The sequence below is a fragment of the Taudactylus pleione genome, unplaced genomic scaffold, assembly GCF_031769625.1.
Source record: "Taudactylus pleione unplaced genomic scaffold, aTauple2 ptg000021l, whole genome shotgun sequence".
NCBI classification, from domain to species: Eukaryota; Metazoa; Chordata; class Amphibia; order Anura; family Myobatrachidae; genus Taudactylus; species Taudactylus pleione.
The window spans coordinates 2,953,918-2,973,427 of NW_028284423.1; the positions used below are offsets into that span (position 1 = coordinate 2,953,918).

At 43.4% G+C, this 19,510-nt stretch overlaps 1 protein-coding gene across 2 annotated transcripts in view; it reads left to right on the top strand.

Moving 5' to 3' along the window:
* The window catches only part of SH3D19 (SH3 domain containing 19), a 115,137-nt gene that overhangs the window by 30,982 nt on the left and 64,645 nt on the right, over window positions 1–19,510 (top strand). For both annotated transcript variants that reach the window (XM_088448293.1, XM_088448304.1), the window contains exon 2: window positions 19,087–19,126. In XM_088448293.1, the coding sequence (XP_088304419.1) occupies window positions 19,087–19,126 (40 nt within the window). The remainder of the gene's footprint in view (window positions 1–19,086; window positions 19,127–19,510) is intronic.

Below are 19,510 nucleotides of genomic sequence, written 5' to 3' on the forward strand. Positions count from 1 at the left end.
AGCCAAAATATGAAAATTCTGTCAATGTCCCAATATTTATGCACCTGACTGTATGTGGGAGGGCAGCAGGCAGAAATTTGCCTAGGGTGCTTAGAAGCCTTGCATCGGCCCTGTACACATGGAACAATTGTACAGACGATATAGATGGGTTGTTAATGACTGCAAATCGTTAACGATCTATCGTTTGGCAGCAAACAACCTCACGATGCATCTTCTGTCTCCCCGTCGGCTCTCACAAAATGGAGGAGGGGAGTGGCCAGAAAAAGTGACGATCAATCGTTCATCATCCATAACATGTTGAAGAGATCCACGACCAGCGGGAGCACGCATCGGCATCACTATCGTGCCTACACAGCGCATTTTTAAATGACTTGTCGTTCCAATTGGTCAAAAACTGCAATATCGTTTAAAAAATCTTACAATGTGTGGGGGCTTTTAGGGTGTATGGCCAGCTTTAATAGGCAGAAGATATTACTTGCAGTGATTAGTAATAAATTATTTGTCGTCCGCTTTGCTATAGATTAGAAGCCCATATAGGTTATCCATGTCTCCAAAGCTAGCATATTCCACTGCCTTACTATGCAGTAATATGCTACATGCTTATGTCCTGTGTGTGACTATGGGTGTGTCTGCATGCAAAATGCTATGTTACAGTGTCACAGCTGCTGACACTGTAACGTAACATTTCACGTGCAGTTGCACATAGAATATAGGCATGCCGCATATCATTTTAATCAGCAGAAGCTGCTTGTGCGTGCTATTCACATCGCTTTGCAATTAAGACGCATTTAAAAGTAAAAAGTCATACAAATAGATACTCAGCGTTACAAAGTCGCACAGCGCTCACACATTATATTTAACGCGACTTGTAGCGCACGGAGGATAGATGAATGTGGACACATTTGTACATTGTATTTGTACATTGGTGCTCTTTTACATGTCTTTTTCCCTTCCCCTACTTCCCAGCTCCTACCTATTTTCCTCTGCAGGCTCGATTCAATTCAGCGCAATGCTGACTAGCCCTGGGATGGGAGCTGTTTGGTCCTATAGATGCCAGTTAAGTCGGAGAATGCCGGTTCTCGCAATAACCTCAGGGGTGTTTATTTGGAGAATGCCGGTTCTCTTGACTAAAGTGCCCGCTGCGAGGCTGTTAGCGCCGCGCTAAGCCGGAAAACAGCCTTGTGGCCGGCACTTTTGTTGGACTTCTCCTCGCACCCTCAGGGGGGTGCGAGAAGAAATCCTTTAATTGGACCAAACAACGCGTTGAATTGTATCGAGCTCTGTATGTCTATGTATGTCTCTGTCTTTATTTTTGTTATTTTATCATTGTGGGTGTATTTTACCCGTTTGCTTTATTGCTGTGGGTCACACTACACTTCATTGTTTGGGCAATGAAGTGTAGTTCTGGGCAGTGGCTGCTCTATATTTTTTCCATACTGTATAGCAGTGTTGATTTGGATGTTAGACCCAATGTCTGATTTTTTTTTTTTTCTTTACTATATATTGGGGTCTATTTACTAAGCCTTGGATGGAGTACCAGCCAATCCGCTCCTAACTGTCATGTCACAGGCTGTGTTTGAAAAATGATAGGAGCTGGTTGGCTGGTACTTTTTCTCCTTTCACTATCTCCATCCAAGGCTTAGTAAATAGACCTCTAAGCCTTGGAGAAAGATAAAGTATCAACCAATAACCTTTTAACTGTCATTTTTCAAACACCGCATGTAACGTGATAGGAGCTGATTGGTTGGTAGTTTATCTCCATCCACTTTAACTCTTTCCAAGGTTTAGTACATATTTATTTTTATATATTTTATTTTTTTGGTACAAGACTATGGGGTTAATGTAATAGCCTGTGGACTGCAGGCATCTGTGAGTTTCTGTGCAAGACTGCCTGATGTTTTAAAGTAGCAGTCATTTAAAAGGCAAAACCAGGTTGATTTTTCCTTTTAAATGACTTCTAATTTAAAACATTAGCAGTCTTGCACGGAACTCGTCAATGCTTGCAGACTATTAAATTTACCCCTATATCTCAATTGCGGTGTTCTAAAGTTATATTGTACATTTATAATATAGATCATGCGCTCCCAATGCAATCTTGTAGCAGCTTTCTTTTTTTGGTCAGGGAACTGGCCAGTAAGAGATCAATAAATATAGTAAAGAAGCGCTTGAGATGCAAATGAAGTAATTAATGGTGTGTTATATTGCACTGTGATATGATGTTTTCAATACCAGCAATGATGAGACTGACAGACAAACACTCAATACATATAACATAAACAGATGTTTGTAGCGCTTTCTGTGAATAATGATATATCCTGAAAAAGGCTTCCCCTTCACTGCCGTGGCGATAGGAACAAGGTAAAGTGGTCTGACCCTCAGGGTTGTCTTAACAGCAGTGTGGGCCCTGGGCAAAGCAATGCACTGGGCCCCTACCCATCCACTCACGGCAAAAAAATGTAAATGGTCAATAAAATGAAACCCTCCTGCATGCCCATCAGACCTCCCACACATGCAGAGAGACTCTGGCCCTCATTCAGAGGCGCTCACAAAATGTGGGCGGCCGCTTGGGTTTTGAAGTGCGGCCTCCTGGTCGCTAGCTAAGCTGTGGGTTACCACCCATAGCTTTTTAACACCGACCAGGTTGATGGTCGCGATGGGTTTTCCCAAGTAGGCCCAGACTTACCACAGATACTTGGCTGGAGGCACTGTTAACATTATATGTACCACTTAGTGTATAGATGGGGGAGCACAGTAGACCACCTAGTGAAATGGGAGTTAGTAACCTTGTGACCCTTTAGAGGTTAAAGGTGGGTTACATACGTACCCAATTCGTTTTGGACCTCATTAAATGCAAAATTTTAAACGAGTGTTCACCTCAATGTAATCCGTCACAGCAGCTTTACTTCATTTGCATTATTGGGTGTGTCTTAGAAACATTCAACGAATCAGCTGTTGCCTACGTACAGTATGTCATCATCAGCTCCTAACTTGCATCAGGTTTGAGTACCCACAAGTCATGTCCCTCCAATCAGGAGCATTTACGCTTTATCACTGGCCACCTTGAACATATTTTGCATTGACACACTCACAACTGTAGATCGTCCGCATCTACACGCCTCCTCCAACTCTGTCCTGGCCCTCTTGTCATAGGGAGGTGTAAGTGCAATTTTCCATGGTAACGACACGCTCAATAAGAAAATGCTGCAACTTTTACGTCCAACTTTTAATGAGATCCAGTGCAAGTAATTACAGGAGGGTATGGGGTCATTGGAAGCAATAGGCTCCATCCACACACTCGGTCTCCATGCTTTTATTGGCAATGAATGCTAGTAAAAGCATGATTTATAATGTCAGTGGGAAACTGGCGTAAGTAGTACCTTAATACTGAAAGAACATAAGAGTCTTGGAATAGAAAGAAGTAACCCCAGTAAAATAAAATAAATAAAAGCAAATAATGATCCAGGCTACATGATATTTGTTGGGATTTTTTTATTTTTCCTTTTGCAAGAAATCATCCATTTCTTTACGAATTTAGAACACTCTGCTCATGTTCGGTAACCAGAATACATACAATAAAAGTAAAAAACTAATCCAAAAGTGCAAATTGTGCACCTCCCACAATGCATTTTACATTTGTACCTGTTTTTGCACCATACAGTATATTTTTCTTGTGAACGTGGTGGTGACTTTGGACATCAAATATTTGGCTCTCCCAATGGGAGTGACTGGCTAGGCCCATACATGCTATTCCGAGTTCAGGGAGAACACAGAGAACATATTTTATTATTATTTACTCATTGCAAAAGAACGTGAATTTCATACATGCTTGTAGGTATTGGACGCCGGACTTCGGGGTATAATTTCCAGAAACACCCTTTTTGCACACTATATATTGGAATGTACATATTACCAGTGTAATAAAATGCTCCTGGACTCTTATGACTAAAACCTGGATGAGGATAAACCAAGCAGTTTGAATGAAATGAATGAAGTGGGTGGTATAGAACTTTGTAGTGATGTTTTAACCCTTTCTACCACGTACATTTCCATTCACAGTCCCCCTAACCACACTGTGGGTGTGCCGGATAGACCGTTAGCTGCATTAAATGAAAAGCAGCGCACACTTTAGTGCAGTGTTTCCCAACCTCGGTCAACAAAAGCCGGACCCTAAAGCTGGGTACACACTGGACAGATATATCTGCAGATGATGGTGGTTCAGTGTGTATGAACAACCGGCCATAATCTGTCTCTGGCTGGGGGGCGTGTCCCGCCCCTCCCCGCGACCTCTGCTGTATGTATATGGGCGGTCTGGAGACTGCCTGTACACACTGCCCGATGGACAGATATATCGATATATTGGTCATCGGCTGTACAGCAGAGCCGACGCGATATGTCTGTGAACAACGACATTCAGACATATCACTGGTAAACACTGGCCGATGGGCACCCGATATATTGGCCGATCAATTGATCGACCAATATATCGGCCAGTGTTTACCTGCATTCGTGTATCTTGATAAGTGAGGTTGGGGAAACACTGTTAGTGGTTTGCACTTTTAAATGATCTTGTGTGCATCTGTATCTCCAACATAACATTATCCCTAAAAATCTGGAATTGGTTTTACATGTGGCAAAAAAAAAAATGCAAGTTACTCAATTCCTAAGTGACAGCGGGTGTTACAATGGGAGGGGTGATCTGGAAAATAAACACACACAGAAAATTGCCCAAGCACCCTGCTGTGAACCAGTGTAACGCCGGGTACAGACTAGGACAATGTTGTTACGATTTGGCCAAATCATAACAACATATCATGCCGTGTGTATGCACAATAGGTGTGCTCCCGCGGTCTCATGCAATGTCTTCGGGTTTGATGTGTTGCACATCAAACCTGACGTTATCGCATGTGACCCCATTCATGTTACTGAAAGACGGACTGAGTGATCGTTCCATTGGTCATTACATCGTTCTGATGTGTACCCGCGGTACGATATGTTACCTTTAAGGCTGCCATTCTAATCTATAAACACATAGACTACAGATATCTTGGTTACACAGGTTTGCAGTTATATGATAAGCCAAGTCACAATATTCAGTCACATGTTCATGTGTTTTGTAAATTGGGAGCTAACTGACCAGGGGGTACCCAAAATCCTCCAAAATAGCTCACCAAGAACCGGCAACCCCTGTTACTTACTCTCCTCATACAGGCCTTTACAAATAATGCTACATAGTATGCAAGTTACTTAATGAAATATGCTTGCAAATGTGTGTGTAAGATTGCTTTATTGTATGTACAAAGAGAATGGCTACCTGTCACTGAGCTACACACAGTATCTGCAACTGCAGGAATGCACAAAGAGAATGGCTACCTGTCACTGAGCTACACACAGTATCTGCAACTGCAGGAATGCACAAAGAGAATGGCTACCTGTCACTGAGCTACACACAGTATCTGCAACTGCAGGAATGCACAAAGAGAATGGCTACCTGTCACTGAGCTACACACAGTATCTGCAACTGCAGGAATGCACAAAGAGAATGGCTACCTGTCACTGAGCTACACACAGTATCTGCAACTGCAGGAATGCACAAAGAGAATGGCTACCTGTCACTGAGCTACACACAGTATCTACAACTGTAGGAATGCACAAAGAGAATGGCTACCTGTCACTGAGCTACACACAGTATCTGCAACTGCAGGAATGCACAAAGAGAATGGCTACCTGTCACTGAGCTACACACAGTATCTACAACTGCAGGAATGCTGTATAGACCTGAAAAGCAGCCTGTGAGCACATGACAGGTAATTGAGCTAAAGCCCTTTTAACTTTATAGTGTCACTGGTAAAACTAGTTAACTGTAGGAATGTGCAGCACTATGTGGTGTAATATATGTGCTACGGCTGTGTAGTTTTTGTGAACTTCATGTACTGTAGTAAACAGGTCACAAAAATATATATATATATATATGTTATTATTGCTATAGAGTAGGAAACATTTTGCAACAAACCTGGTTTCCTTTTTTTGAGTGGTGAAAGTGAGGAGGATCCAGGCACTTCCTGAATGGCTGCATTCCTGCACTGCTCTTTGACCAGTTTAGCTTTTCCAATCATAAGTGTAGTAACACACAGGACCCATCCCTCTATTCCTCCGCCTCTCTTTCTCTTCTGGATGCTGCTGTGTGATTTCATCTCTCGCTCTCTTGCATGCCACTTCACGCTGAGTTTGGCAGTGTTTGGGGAAATACATTTGGTAACGTAAGCATTTCCACGTTCTTAGATGCTCATAAACAATGCTGGGACTAAGGGGCCAAACTAAAGTTTCATCTGGGTATAGGTAAGACCTGTATTTCATGCATTGTCTTTGTTCCTGTTTCATGTTAGTTGTATATAATATCAAGTTCTACTTGATCAGGCTTTGACTTGTAATTTGTCTTTCTTTATTATAATAGACTAATGAAAATAGTTTGTTGCCAGTTAATTAGATTTGAGCTATGAGCAAGAGGGGGTTGTCAGTAATTTGCCCGGTGTATAATCAATCGTTTAGTGCATCAGTAGTGATAAATGAAGGATACATGAAGTGCCTGTGTATATGCAGTGACTGGATACAGAACAGTTTTGAGAAGTATTGGAAAGTAGATTTAATGTAACGTCAGGATGCACTTCTGTCACTTTGTTTTATTGTTTAGTTTGTTTTTCAGAATCCTGTTGATGTGAATTAATCAGAGAATGTACAATGAAACTTTTGACAATTTAGCTTTTATTTGTACGTATACATAGTTTCCGATTGTCCCTAATTTCCAGGAATAGGCCCAGGTTTTGGAGACTTGTCTCTGGAAATGTCTATATATATATGCTATGATCATTAAATTATAATGAAGCACAGTACATGTAACAAGCTTGGCAATGTAGTGCATCCTAGCCGCTTTCCAGTTAACATGTCGACATGTTCTGAATGTCGATATTGTGAATGTTGAAAGTCACAATACAATTAGGGTTAGAGTTAGTTTTAAGCTAAATAGTACTGTTGACTTTATGTCAGTGTCACCATTGTGTATGTCGACTTCATCTGACGATATTTTGAACCTGTAGACAGGCTGAACACATCGATATTATGGTGTCGACATATTGGATTTCTAAATTCTGCATGTCAACATATCGACTAAGCCATGTGTGATGGGTAAAGATTCACCTGTTCTGTAGTAACCTGTCCTAGAAATGATTTGAGCATCTTGGTAACTATTGCCGCTTAAAATGTTAATTGAAAAATATTGTAGCTTACAAAGGAGAATTTACCTTGGAAACCAAAGCAGCGCTTCATTGTAATGTGAACATGTAGTGAAGGAAACTTAACGTGTAATGAGGCCCTAGAGGTCTTACAAACACAATTTTCTGTCATTTAGGGACACCGCTATATAGTTTGTGCTGTCAAGCTCCCATTGGAGCAGGAAAGGTTAATATGGAATGTCTCCTATAAATTAGGAGGTATTTGCTCAGCTATACAGTGCATTTCCAGATGTTGCATCCTGTCTCGGAACATTGCCAGCAGTGAATCATGGAATAAGCTGCTTTTTACTTTTATTTTTTTCCCCTCCTTTTTGTGGTGGTCTTTTTTTTTTTTTTTTTATCCCCTCTATTTTTAAAGTTGCGGCTGAAGTCTGAGCCTGACCTGTAGATGAGGATACAGCTGTGTAGGTTGCTTTCTCAGCAGTTTACTTTGTTCTAAGTTTAGGTCTTCCATCGGTCACTGGAGAGGCAGGGAAGGTTTTTGTAAAAGACTGGATCATCTCCAGACAAAGCCCAGGGATATATTTTACTATAAAGCTACTATATATAAATGAATCAGTGGTGACCCTAAATACATTTCCCAGCTGTATATGTACTATCCATGAAGTGGGGAAAGGGGGAAACATTTATGTTAAAAGAAAAGCATAAAAATATGTAGAGTACTAACCTACCACACTCCTGGCTCCCCCAGGGTCCTGGGCTTAGAATGCCAACAGAATGTAGTTAGGTTTTCCACATTCAGATGTGGACAATGACAAAGGGGGCAGCATTATGTCACACCTGGCATGCCGGGTTCTACCTCACACTGTCCTCTTTGTCATTTTCATTCTGACTGTTGAAAACTTAACACGGTTACAATACTTTACATCGCATTTCTACCATGTTGGCATGCTGGGTTCCACATAATGCTGTCCTGCCAACACCTGCATAGCATCCATGGCATCTGCCAGCCATGACAGACTCACCACAGTGAAGAGGAGCTCTGGTGCTGTGGGATCGAGGAGTAGGTAAGAAAGTCAGACATGACAACTCTACCTGAATATGAAGGAGACTCCCTGACAAAGTGGTGATCTCCATGACTCCCTGAGAAATCTAGCAATGGGCCTGATTTAGAGTTTTACAGTATTGCACAGACGCAGGGAAGCGGCTGTGCAATACCGTACAGCTAATGTGCTAATGCAGCAGGAGGAGTCTGGTGTTAGAAGTCCCTGACAGCATCGCAGATCTGAGATACAGCATTGGATCTTCTGCAAGGCCATCAGCAATCTGCGTGATCCTGAGGTTATTCCGATTGCCCCTCGCAGCTTAGCAGCCAAGGCCAGGAAGTCTGCATTGGAAGACCCTGGCCTCGGCACTTCCCAAAAAAGGGGATGACATGACCCTCTTTTCCATAACGGAGGCCGGCCCCGCACACCCCCACATGGCTGCAACGTGTCAATCAGGCTGCGGATTTGGTAAACTCATACGCCAGTGGTTTGCGTACTACTCTGGATCAGGCCCAATGTCCAAGAAGACGCTCCATGTACTGATATTTATTTATTTTTCTACTTCAGGATCCATAGACGGTCCACAGGGTGACCTGTTACTAACAGCCCCTGAAAATTTAAAGATTCTTCTAAGTGCGGCCAGCGCGAACAGTCCAGTCCATGCACTGCCGCATCATCACCCCGCTGGTGCTGAGATGCCGGTACTGATCCGGGGATCTCTGCGGGCCTCTGGGGTCTTGGCTAGCACAGACCCCGGAGGTTCCCTAGACTGTAGCGGATGCTACGGGGACGCAGGTAAGCGACCACGGTGGTGCGTGCCGAGTCGCAGGCTTTTTCCTTCAGGGTGGGGGACACTCTGGGGATGACAGCAAGTGTGGCCAGGCACTGAGTCATGCATTCACGCTAAGCCACCTGGGACTGGAGTTCTGGAACACTCCAGTGTCCCAGGGATTAAACGCTGGCCAGGTAACGAAGCATTCCCTGTCTAACAGCTGGCTCCTCCCCGCTGCACAGTGCGCCTTTCCACTGCGGTCTGGTGCGGCTGTGACAGCTTCCTTTTTCCGGCTCCACCCCCCATGAGTTCTTCGGTCATTCTCCTGGCTGTGTGTCGCAGATCTCGTCTGGCGGTGCGGAGTAGGGGTTCCCCTACATACCTCTCCTCTGGATGGCGGTCAGTGTATGTAGCACCTTTGTCCTACTAGGCGCTAAGTTTCTGTAGTTGACCTAAGTAAGTGCCGGTATTGTTTTTTTCTTCTGCATTTGTCTGCCATTGTATGCTAGTGCTGTCTGTCTGGTTTCTTTTCTAAAACTGTCATTCATTTTTTTTTTTGCTATCCCTGTATCTATTCTGAGCCATAGCACTGGTGTAAAGTCGCAATCACATTTATAAAGTATCCTCTTTACTATGTCTGGCAGTGAGAGTGATATGCCTAATTTAGTCCCTACTAAGCTGCTCTGTCAAAAATGTACAGCATTGTTAGGGGCAGGGGACATAGCCTCTGAGGAGTTATGTTTCTCTCTGCGGCTTCTGCCGTTCAACAGGAGCCGCCATGGGAGTGCTTTGCAAAAGCATTGACAACCATTGCGGGGCGTTTGGCTGGCCCTCCTGTGTTTCCACAGTTCGGTTTTCAACAGCAGCATCTTTTGCCAGCACAAAACCTGCTGCAACCACCTGCACCTACACAGGTGTTGCCATCCCCAGTGGGTTAATACAGTTCCTGCTATATTGCAGGGTACCCATCAGCAGACCAGCTAAAAGGGTCTTGCTGTCATCACAATCTACTGTATGGGATGAAGATGATGTGTCATCTGATGATGGACTGCTTCTAGATGAGTCTGATTCTGAGCCCCCTCCTCAAGAGGCAGGGGTCAAGTCAAAAATATATATTCCTGATACAGGCTGTAAATGCAGCCCTGATCATTGAGGAGGATGAGCCTCCTGTGCCCAAGTCTAGACATACATATTTCATGGAAGAAAAGGTGACTGAGGCTACACTCCCATTGTCTGACCAACTGGTGAATCACTTGGCGGTAGCATGGAAAACGCCTGGAAAGCATTATCAACCGCAGAAGCGTCTAGTCTCTGCTTATCCTTTTGCTGAGAATTATTTTTCCAAGTGGAAGACTGCACCGGCGGTGGATTCCCATGTCACACGCTTGGTAAGAAGCGCAACGCTTCCTATGCCTTCCATGTCGTCCCTGAAGGATTCTACAGACAGTAAGGTTAAGGTAGAGGTTTGCCTTAAATCTGTTTATTGCCTTCGGGGGCTGAGTGCAGACCAGATATGGCAATTTGCTGGGTGGCTCGGGCCATGGAATGCTGGCCTAATAGTCTGGAAACATCCTTAGCCCCGAATGCTGCCAGAGAGCAGCTGAATCTGGTGGGAAACCTCCGAGATTCTGCTACCTATATAAATGAGGCAGCTTACTAAATGCCAGGATTTCTTCTTACTTTTATTATGACATCTGTGCATGGTTTGCAAATCTTAAATACTTGATTCCGAGATTTGTGCTAATGCAACCACAACTGCGATCCCTTAGGGATGTCTTCCAAAGCTTCTCCGAGCATAGGGACGCCACTACTGTCTTCATATATCCGTCCGACAATGTGCATCAGCGTAAACATCGGGAACATCGACGCAGATCGCGCAGCCATGCAGTTTCTGAGTGAAGTCTGACCTGTCTCACACACTGCGTCTCTCCTGACACGCTGGGAGCTCTCATGCTGCGAAGGAGAGCGCAATGGCTAATTTATGCACACCCATAAAACAGTTTAAATGCTTCCGACACGCCAACGTTTGCCTACCCACCTCCCGCTACCTCCCCCAAACACTGACTAAATGTCACTCACTTTGCAATCTACTCCCCTGTTCAAATGTAATCGCAAAACAATCACTATGCGTGCGCAGTACGGCTTTCATGCATGTGCAATGGCGAAAAATCGCCCGATCTGCGTAAATATCAGCATTGCGGAAATCTCTGAATCAGGCTTTTGGTTCAAAGCCAAGTCTCCTATTACATTGGCACCTCATCCTAGGTGGCCATCCAATAGTGCCATTAAATCCGTCTTGCGATGGCGTGTAACCATTGTTGATTGTTTCGTATGCATGCGCTGTCAGCTTTGATTTTTGAGCATGCTTAAAAGTTCTGTGCTGCAGACACCACTTCTGCTTATCCGCTGCCGAATTTTACTAATGCAGGCCATTGGATGGGCATCAGAAGGAGTCTTGCCTTGGTTACCAACCATCGCAAACCTGGCATCGATAGGAAAAACAATTTCCATTGAGCTGGGAAAATCTATGTTTGCTAACCTTCAACTTTCGATGTCTACATCACCCCCACTCTCTAGATCAGGGGTGGCCAACCAGTCAGAGGCAAAGAGCCCAAAAATATCTGTAGGTATGTCAAAGAGCCGAGATCATGGCCACGCTGAACGCGCACATTCAAAAAGGGGAGTGGTCAGCTAGGCAATGCCCCTAGTATGATGTTTGTAGGAGCATGTAAAAGCGCATGCACACATTCACCGTGGAGGTAACTATTAAAGGGAAAGAAAAAGCCAGAACAATATAAAACATTGAAAAAACAGATCCATATATATATATATATATATATATATATATATATATATATATATACACACAGTGAAGCAAGCCAGATCCACAAAAAGTGCACTTAAAAGGCAACATACACAAATAATACACTGAAAAAGCCACATCCACATAAAACACACTGAAAAAGCTACATCCACAGAAAATACACTGATAAAGCCATATCCCCATAATATATTGATAAACAAAAAACAGATTGATATAATACAATCCAACCCCTCCATGTGTCATTTCAGCCCCCCATTTGCCACTCTAGCAGCCCCCCATATGTGGCTTCAGAAGACCCCTCGTGTCACTCCAGCCTCCTATATGTCACTCCAGCAGAAGCTCATGTGTCACAACAGCAGACCCTCATTTGCCACTCCAGCTCCCCTCCCTCTCTCCCTGGGCCACTCCAATCAAGCCACCTTCCCCTACATTCCCTCCCACTCCACGGGCCACACCAGCCCCCTCACATGTCACAAATAAAATGGAAAAAAAAACCCTGTTGCGACTGTTTGTGTCACGTAGGTAGGCTCCGGGGTCTGTGACAATGTCCTCCTCGTGACTGAAGGTTCAGTCACAAGTTGAGCTCCGTATACTGTTTGCGGCGTGACATCACCACATTGCCCATACATGCCTCCGGAACGGAGCAAACTGCTGCAAAAAACTACGAGCCTCCTCTGAACAGCTGTGCGCTCATCAGAGGAGGCAGTCAGTGTGGGAAGCCAGCAGGGGGGCCACATCAGAACAACGGAAGAGCCACAGGTTGACCACTACTGCTGTAGATGTTCTATCATAGAGGTTCTCAAACTCTGTCCTCAGGACCCCACACAGGTCACGTTTGCCAGATCTCCTGGCAGGAGCACAGGTGTATTCATTACTCACTGACACATATATTTTAAATGTTCCACAGGTGGAGCTAATTATTTCACTTGTGTTTCTGTGAGGAGACCTAGAAAACATGCACTGTTTGGGGTCCTGAGAACCGAGTTTGAGAACCTGTGTTCTAGCATAACATTAAAAATAAAGAAACATCAGAACTGTGTATGTGCCAAACTATGATACTGCTTTGGGCTCATTTACACTTTGACGTGAGTCAATTTTATGGCTCTCAGGCGGACCAGTACGCGCCCCATCAGCGCCGCACTTAGGTTATACCTTTACAATCTACCTGAAATTATTTTTCTCAAAGTAGGCAAGTAAGAAACAAGTACATATGTTGGGTTTTGTGTTTTTTATTTAACATGAATGATTACCACATTCTAATAGTAAAGTCTTAAGTGGATCTATCTCTTATGGTGCATACACACGATCAGATTTTTCCTTCAGATATGAACGATAACGATTTCAAAATCGTTCAGTCATTCATATCTGAAGGAAAATCGTTCATATCTGACATGCCTGAACGATGGACGATCAACGATGCGCGTTCCCGTTTGTCAGATAACGATATCTGACATCTGATGGGTTTGCAGTCAGACTTGGACGATTCCATTCATTTTAATGCAGTCAAAAATCGTTCAATCGTTCAAATCGTTCAAAACTTTGGTAAAATCGTTCAAATCGTTTAATCGTTCAGTCGTTCATCTGACAAATCTGACAAGTCTGACAAATCTGACCGTGTGTACGCTCCATAAAGTGTAAAATACAAGTTTTCTTAAATGAGGGGAAAAAAATACATGAAAATATACATATGTTATCATAGCTTACTAGAACTAGTCTTATTTTGTGTTTACTATGATGCTGAGTGCAGCTTGTTGCTTTCTGTTATCCTTTAATGTAACAGTGTTTGGCTAGCCAAGGCTATTTTTCTTCAGCTGGCCATGCACGGAGATGCTCCACCCTTTTGTACACGTGCAGAGCAATTGGACGTGGTGTTGTCTTTTGGCCCCTTGGGCCTAGCAACCGGAGCACTTCCCGAAATCTTCTGTTAATGTATTTGGAAGAAAACCACAGGCCAAGTTCATTTTTTCAACTGCACCAAAAATGACCAAATCAGTTTTGCTAAGGTCATTATTTGGCAACCTGCTCCTTATCAGGCCACTCACAGTGAAATATTGTTGTTCAGCCGAAGCATAGGGCAGAATTAATGTTGAGTAACTGTGCTTCCCCAGCCTTGACTTTTCAGCAAAGCTGTATTGAGCAGGGGAAATTATAATTTTATTGAACATGGGAGTTTTAAATACATTAACTTTGTGTTGTATATTTCGTGGTCCTTTTTCGAGTTAGGCCAGATACATGGATGTCACCTTGCAGCAGTCATTCAGGGGGCAGGCCGCACCACTGTATTACCTCTTCCCCTGGACTATCATTTATGTTACTAAACAGCAATCATTTGTGAGGCATACGTTCTGCAGTTATGGACCAGCTTGATATAATTCTGCAAATGAACAATGAAATCTGTACAATGCCATGTAGCCTGGCCTACAGAGGAATTCACAATTTCAGTTTGATCACTGATTAATTTAAAACATTATAAGTAGAAATAATTGCTCCTTGTTCTGTATTTTACATGAGCTGTATTATAATTAATCTAGTACATGTCACAAATAACTCTGCCTCGCCTGTATGGAGTTACAAAGCTTAGAACACTTGGTCCATCTTATTTGATACCATACGTGTTGGTTTGCACCATGTTGGAGCATCAAGGCTCCTTTCACATTACAATATTTCAGCTTTTTCCTTAAATTATAACCTTATATTCAAACTCTTTGACTCTTTTTTCTCATTAAGAATCATTAAGTAGATTCAAACATGCTTTGCTTAAGTAAAATAGTAGAGTTCTCAACTTTCCACCAGTCCTAGATTGATTTGTGCACCTAAAGCTGGGTACACACTAGTAGATATATCGTTAGATTGAATGACGAAAGATATATTGGTTTCGGATTGGCCGTTGTGTACACCCGATATGTCTGAGCAACGTTATTCACAGACACATCATCCAGCTATATCTGTGCATCTGTGTGTGTGTATGGACCAACCCCCGTCTGCCCATTCACTGGCTGCAGGGATCACCGACACTGACATCCCAGCTGGGCGACAAATTTAAATGCCTGCCCAGTTGTAATATCTGGTCTGACATATCAAGCGGTCGGTTGGTAAGTGTGTATAGCTTACCAAATCGGTCGCTCGGTCAGGCGGGTAAGTGTGTGTCCAGTTTAAGATAATACAGAGCAAATATTTGCACCTGGAATATAATACAGAGCAACGATTTACAACTGTGCTGTCGGTGGATGACCCAAATCTCACCTGTTCTTGTATTTTGCAATGCTGATTAGCAGAACTAATTTATATTCAGCAGCTGGGACGTTGGCCTGTGTACGATATTGTACTGATTCTCATTGAGGTGTCTGAAACAGTCAGTGTGCTGTGGAAAACTCAGGTTGTGTGGTGTTTATTTGGCAGCGATAAACAAGACTGGCCTCTGAGTACTGATACTGTTGTAGCTTTATAATGAGATCCCTGCAGATCCGTTCAGCTGCCTTTTTGTGCTGGACTACAGCTTTTGTTTCCATTAATCCATTCAATGGTGTGATGTATGGGTTTCGTGCCAGCAGAAAGCTCTCTGGTTGACTGTACAGCTGGAAATAGTCAGCATGGCTAGGCTGGGTGCTGAATGGCATTTCTACGTGTGAGCTTTGCAAAGCATTGAGATTGTTTGAAAAACTAATATGGAAATAATGATTACCCCCTGAGTATTGGAAAATAGATGTATTGCATTGATTCTGTTCTTTATGATGGGATTCCTTGGTCACTGCACAGACTATTTGTTTTATTTCACACTGTTATAAGATTATTCTGTAAAAAAACAAAAAATATATACAATCTGGTGGCATACACAGCTGTACAAATAACAAGAGCCAGGTAACCAATCCACCTACAACGTTACATTAGATCCTGACTTATGGGAGCACTGCCCTGGCTCCTTATTATTCTGACTCCTAGGTGTTCAATGGGTGCTGATTTCTGCATTTTGGCCTGTTCTCGTAACCATTGTGGGTATTCACAGATAAAGTAAAGCCAACTTTAAATATTGAGTGAAAATAATGGGCAAACATAGTTATCATTGCACTTTTTTTTTTTTTTTTAAATATATATATTTTTTCATTAAAAATCAGTGATACATCCTTTTTTAAGTCCGTGAGACATAAATCAACCTGAAAACTTACTAATGTTCATGATCATGTTCTTTACCTACGGATGGTGGGCCAAAATGTACTGTAAACCTGTCTAATAGTAATTCCTACTGAACAGCAAAGGGGCTATATTGGATCAATGCACCACTAATTCACACAAACTGGTTGAAACTTAGGGCTGATTCAGAGCTGAACGCTCTGACCAGAGCGCTCGCTCTGAATCAGGGCCATCCCAGCTAAATTTGGAGCGCTCACATAGCTGTGGGTGACCACCCACAGCTGTAGCGAGCGGCCAAAAAGATGGTCGCGATGGTCAAAGACCATCGCGACCATCGGGCTTACGACGAGACCCTGTGGTCAGAGCCAAAGTCACTCCCACTGACATCATAACTGATGTCAGTGGGGCCGGACTCAGACGGTAGGCGTTCCCATGGGAACGCCTCCGTCTGGCAGTCACGCCCCCGGCACACCCACCAAAGGGGGCGTGCTGTCAATCAACATCGACAGCACGCCCCCTTTGGTGCGAGACCCGGAGCGTCGGAGAGCCCGTCGCTATCCGGTTCTCGCGCATGCGCACGACGGAGCTCCCTCCGTTGTGCGCATGCGCAGTGGGGCAACATTGACCCGTTTGCGAGCGTCCTTTGCTCGCGAACGGGTCTGAATGACCCCCTTACAGCAGTGCTCTTTGTGCAGGGTGTCTGTGCTGTGCTCAATGTGCAGAATTGCTCTCCAATTGCCAGCCTGTACTTGGCATCACCACACATATAGGCAGCCTGCTTGCCAGCATGTACCGCATCACCATCAATTTGGCAACCTGTGCTCTCATTAGGTTATGTGCCCCTTCTATCCTTCTCTGCAGAGGATCCTCCGACACCTACAACTGTAACCTACAGCCTTGTGACATGCTGCCCTGTTCACACCATGTGGTAGATGTACTAAGCCTTGGAAAGAGATAAAATGGAGAAAGATAAAGTACCAACCAATCAGCTCCTAACTGTCATTTTTAAAACACATCCTGTAACATGGCAGTTAGGAGCTGATTGGTTGATACTTTATCTCTCTCCACCTTTTTCCCCTTCCCATGTGAGCTCATGAGCTCAATAGTATGGCTCTAGCTAGAGTAGCACTGTATGTTATTATATGGCTGTGCCGGGTGTATAAAAGGTCGACATGGTCATTAGGTTGACCATAAAATCTGTAGTCATGTATTTAGGTTGTAGGGTTAAATGGTCAACAATCAAAAGGTCGTCTTTTTACATGTCGACACTAAAATGTTTTTATTTTCTATTTTAGCCTAACCCTAAAAATCAAAAAAAGCCATGTGTCACCTAAATTAATGTCTACAAAATGATGGTCGACCTAATGACTGTGTTGACTTTTTTACTGTCGACCTTCTGGTGTAGACCTTCTGAACGTCAACAATACATCTTTTACCCAGTATGCTGTTGTGCCTTACAGATGTAATCGCTTGGAACCTAATGACATTTCCAGTATACACAGTGGAGATCTAGCTGGAATTTACATTTTCAAGTGCAGAGAAGAAATACTGATACATGAACATAGGTGCTACTTGCTCCTATAGCTAGGGCAGTTTGCTGGTATAAAGTTAATAGCACACACACATTTTCCCCTTTTTCATGGTGGATGAGAACATAAAATTATTGCTATTTCCGTAAGTACATGTGAAAGATCTTACAAATAAAAACGGAATCTTTATGTAATGACGACTGCCAGGATGTCTCCTGTCAGAATACCGACAATGTCATCCCGATGCTTGGTATCCCGACAGGGGTCAGGTAAGTATACTTACCCTAACCCTCCCTTCTTGTACCCTAACCCTCCCCACCCTGCACCCTAACCCTCCCCACCCTGCACCCTAACACTTCTCGTTAGTGCCTACACCTAACCCTCCCCCCTTTGTGCCTAAATCTAACCTTCCCCTCTTTGTGCCTAAACCTAACCCTCCCCATTTGTGCCTAAACTTTAACCCTCCCCTCGTTGTGCCTAAACCTAACCCTCCCCCCTTTGTTGCCTAAACCTAACCCTCCCCCATTTGTGCCTAAACCTAACCCTCCCCCATTTGTGCCTAAACCTAACCCTCCCCCCTTTGTTGCCTAAACCTAACCCTCCCCTCTTTGTGCCTAAACCTAACCCTCCCCCATTTGTGCCTAAACCTAACCCTCCCCCATTTGTGCCTAAACCTAACCCTCCCCCCTTTGTTGCCTAAACCTAACCCTCCCCTCTTTGTGCCTGAACCTAACCCTCCCCCCTTTGTTGCCTAAACCTAACCCTCCCCTCTTTGTGCCTAAACCTAACCCTCCCCTCTTTGTGCCTGAACCTAACCCTCCCCTCTTTGTGCCTGAACCTAACCCTCCCCCCTTTGTGCCTAACCAAGTGGTGCCTAGGTGCCAAACCCACTTCCATAGGGGTGCCTAACCTCCCCCCAAAACCTAACCCCGGTACGCTCCCCAAACCTAACACACACCCCCCCCATCCCCGTGGCTAACGCTAAGGGCACCCCGGACTTGCCTCTTTTGGGCTGGCATTCAGGCGTCAGGATTAAAATAGGCATCGAAATACTGACGCCTGTCATAAGTCCCCTGTCGGTATTATGACCGGCGGCATTGCGGCCACCAGTCTCATAACTACATCCCATAAAGGCTAATCAAAAAGATGTTACACTTGACTGTCCAATTTCATCCCATTGATCACAGTACTTGAAAGCAATGCTAATCACATTTAGGTCATTCTGTGCATGAACAAATTGAGGAAAATATCTTTTAGAAACACTTATACACTTGTCTCTTCCACTATTTGGGATCTTCTGTGTCTGAGTCATTTTGTTATATTGCTGCAAAAACTCAAATTAACATCTGTTCTGTGTTGTTTTTGTGCATAAAGAGTGTTTTGCTTTTTTTAACCAAATAAATGGAAACACGATGATGGGGAACCAAACCTTGTTATAAAAAGTTTCATTTTGGTAAATATTAAAGAGAATTTATGGATTGTTTATTTCATTCTATAATGTAGATTTTCCTATGTGTGTGTGTTTTTAGTTACACTTTTCTTTACTCTTGCTTTATTGCAGAACGCCCAGAAAGAAATAAGCCAGAACATCGGTTTCCCGGGTAAGTTCTGTTTCCAAACATGTTATAACAGTCAATTCTAGTGCCAGAAATTAGGATAACAGCACTTTGTCTGGAAACTGTTAACTTCACACACAAGTGGCTCAGTAACATGCAGTGAATCTACAATTCTGCTGACCAGCTAATTCATTTCTCCAATAACCCCCTCCAAGGAAAATTATATATTTGGATTTTGTGATAACCGTTGTAAACGTTTACAATCTATATAGCGTTTGTTGTTCCTGCAGAAATTCACAACTATGATTCTTTTGATAAACTAAGTGTATATATTACTTGCTCTGATGATTAGCTTGCTGCACTCCACAATTTCCCTTTGTACTTCACTTTCCCTACAATTAATATTCTAGTTTTTATTAATTTCCACAT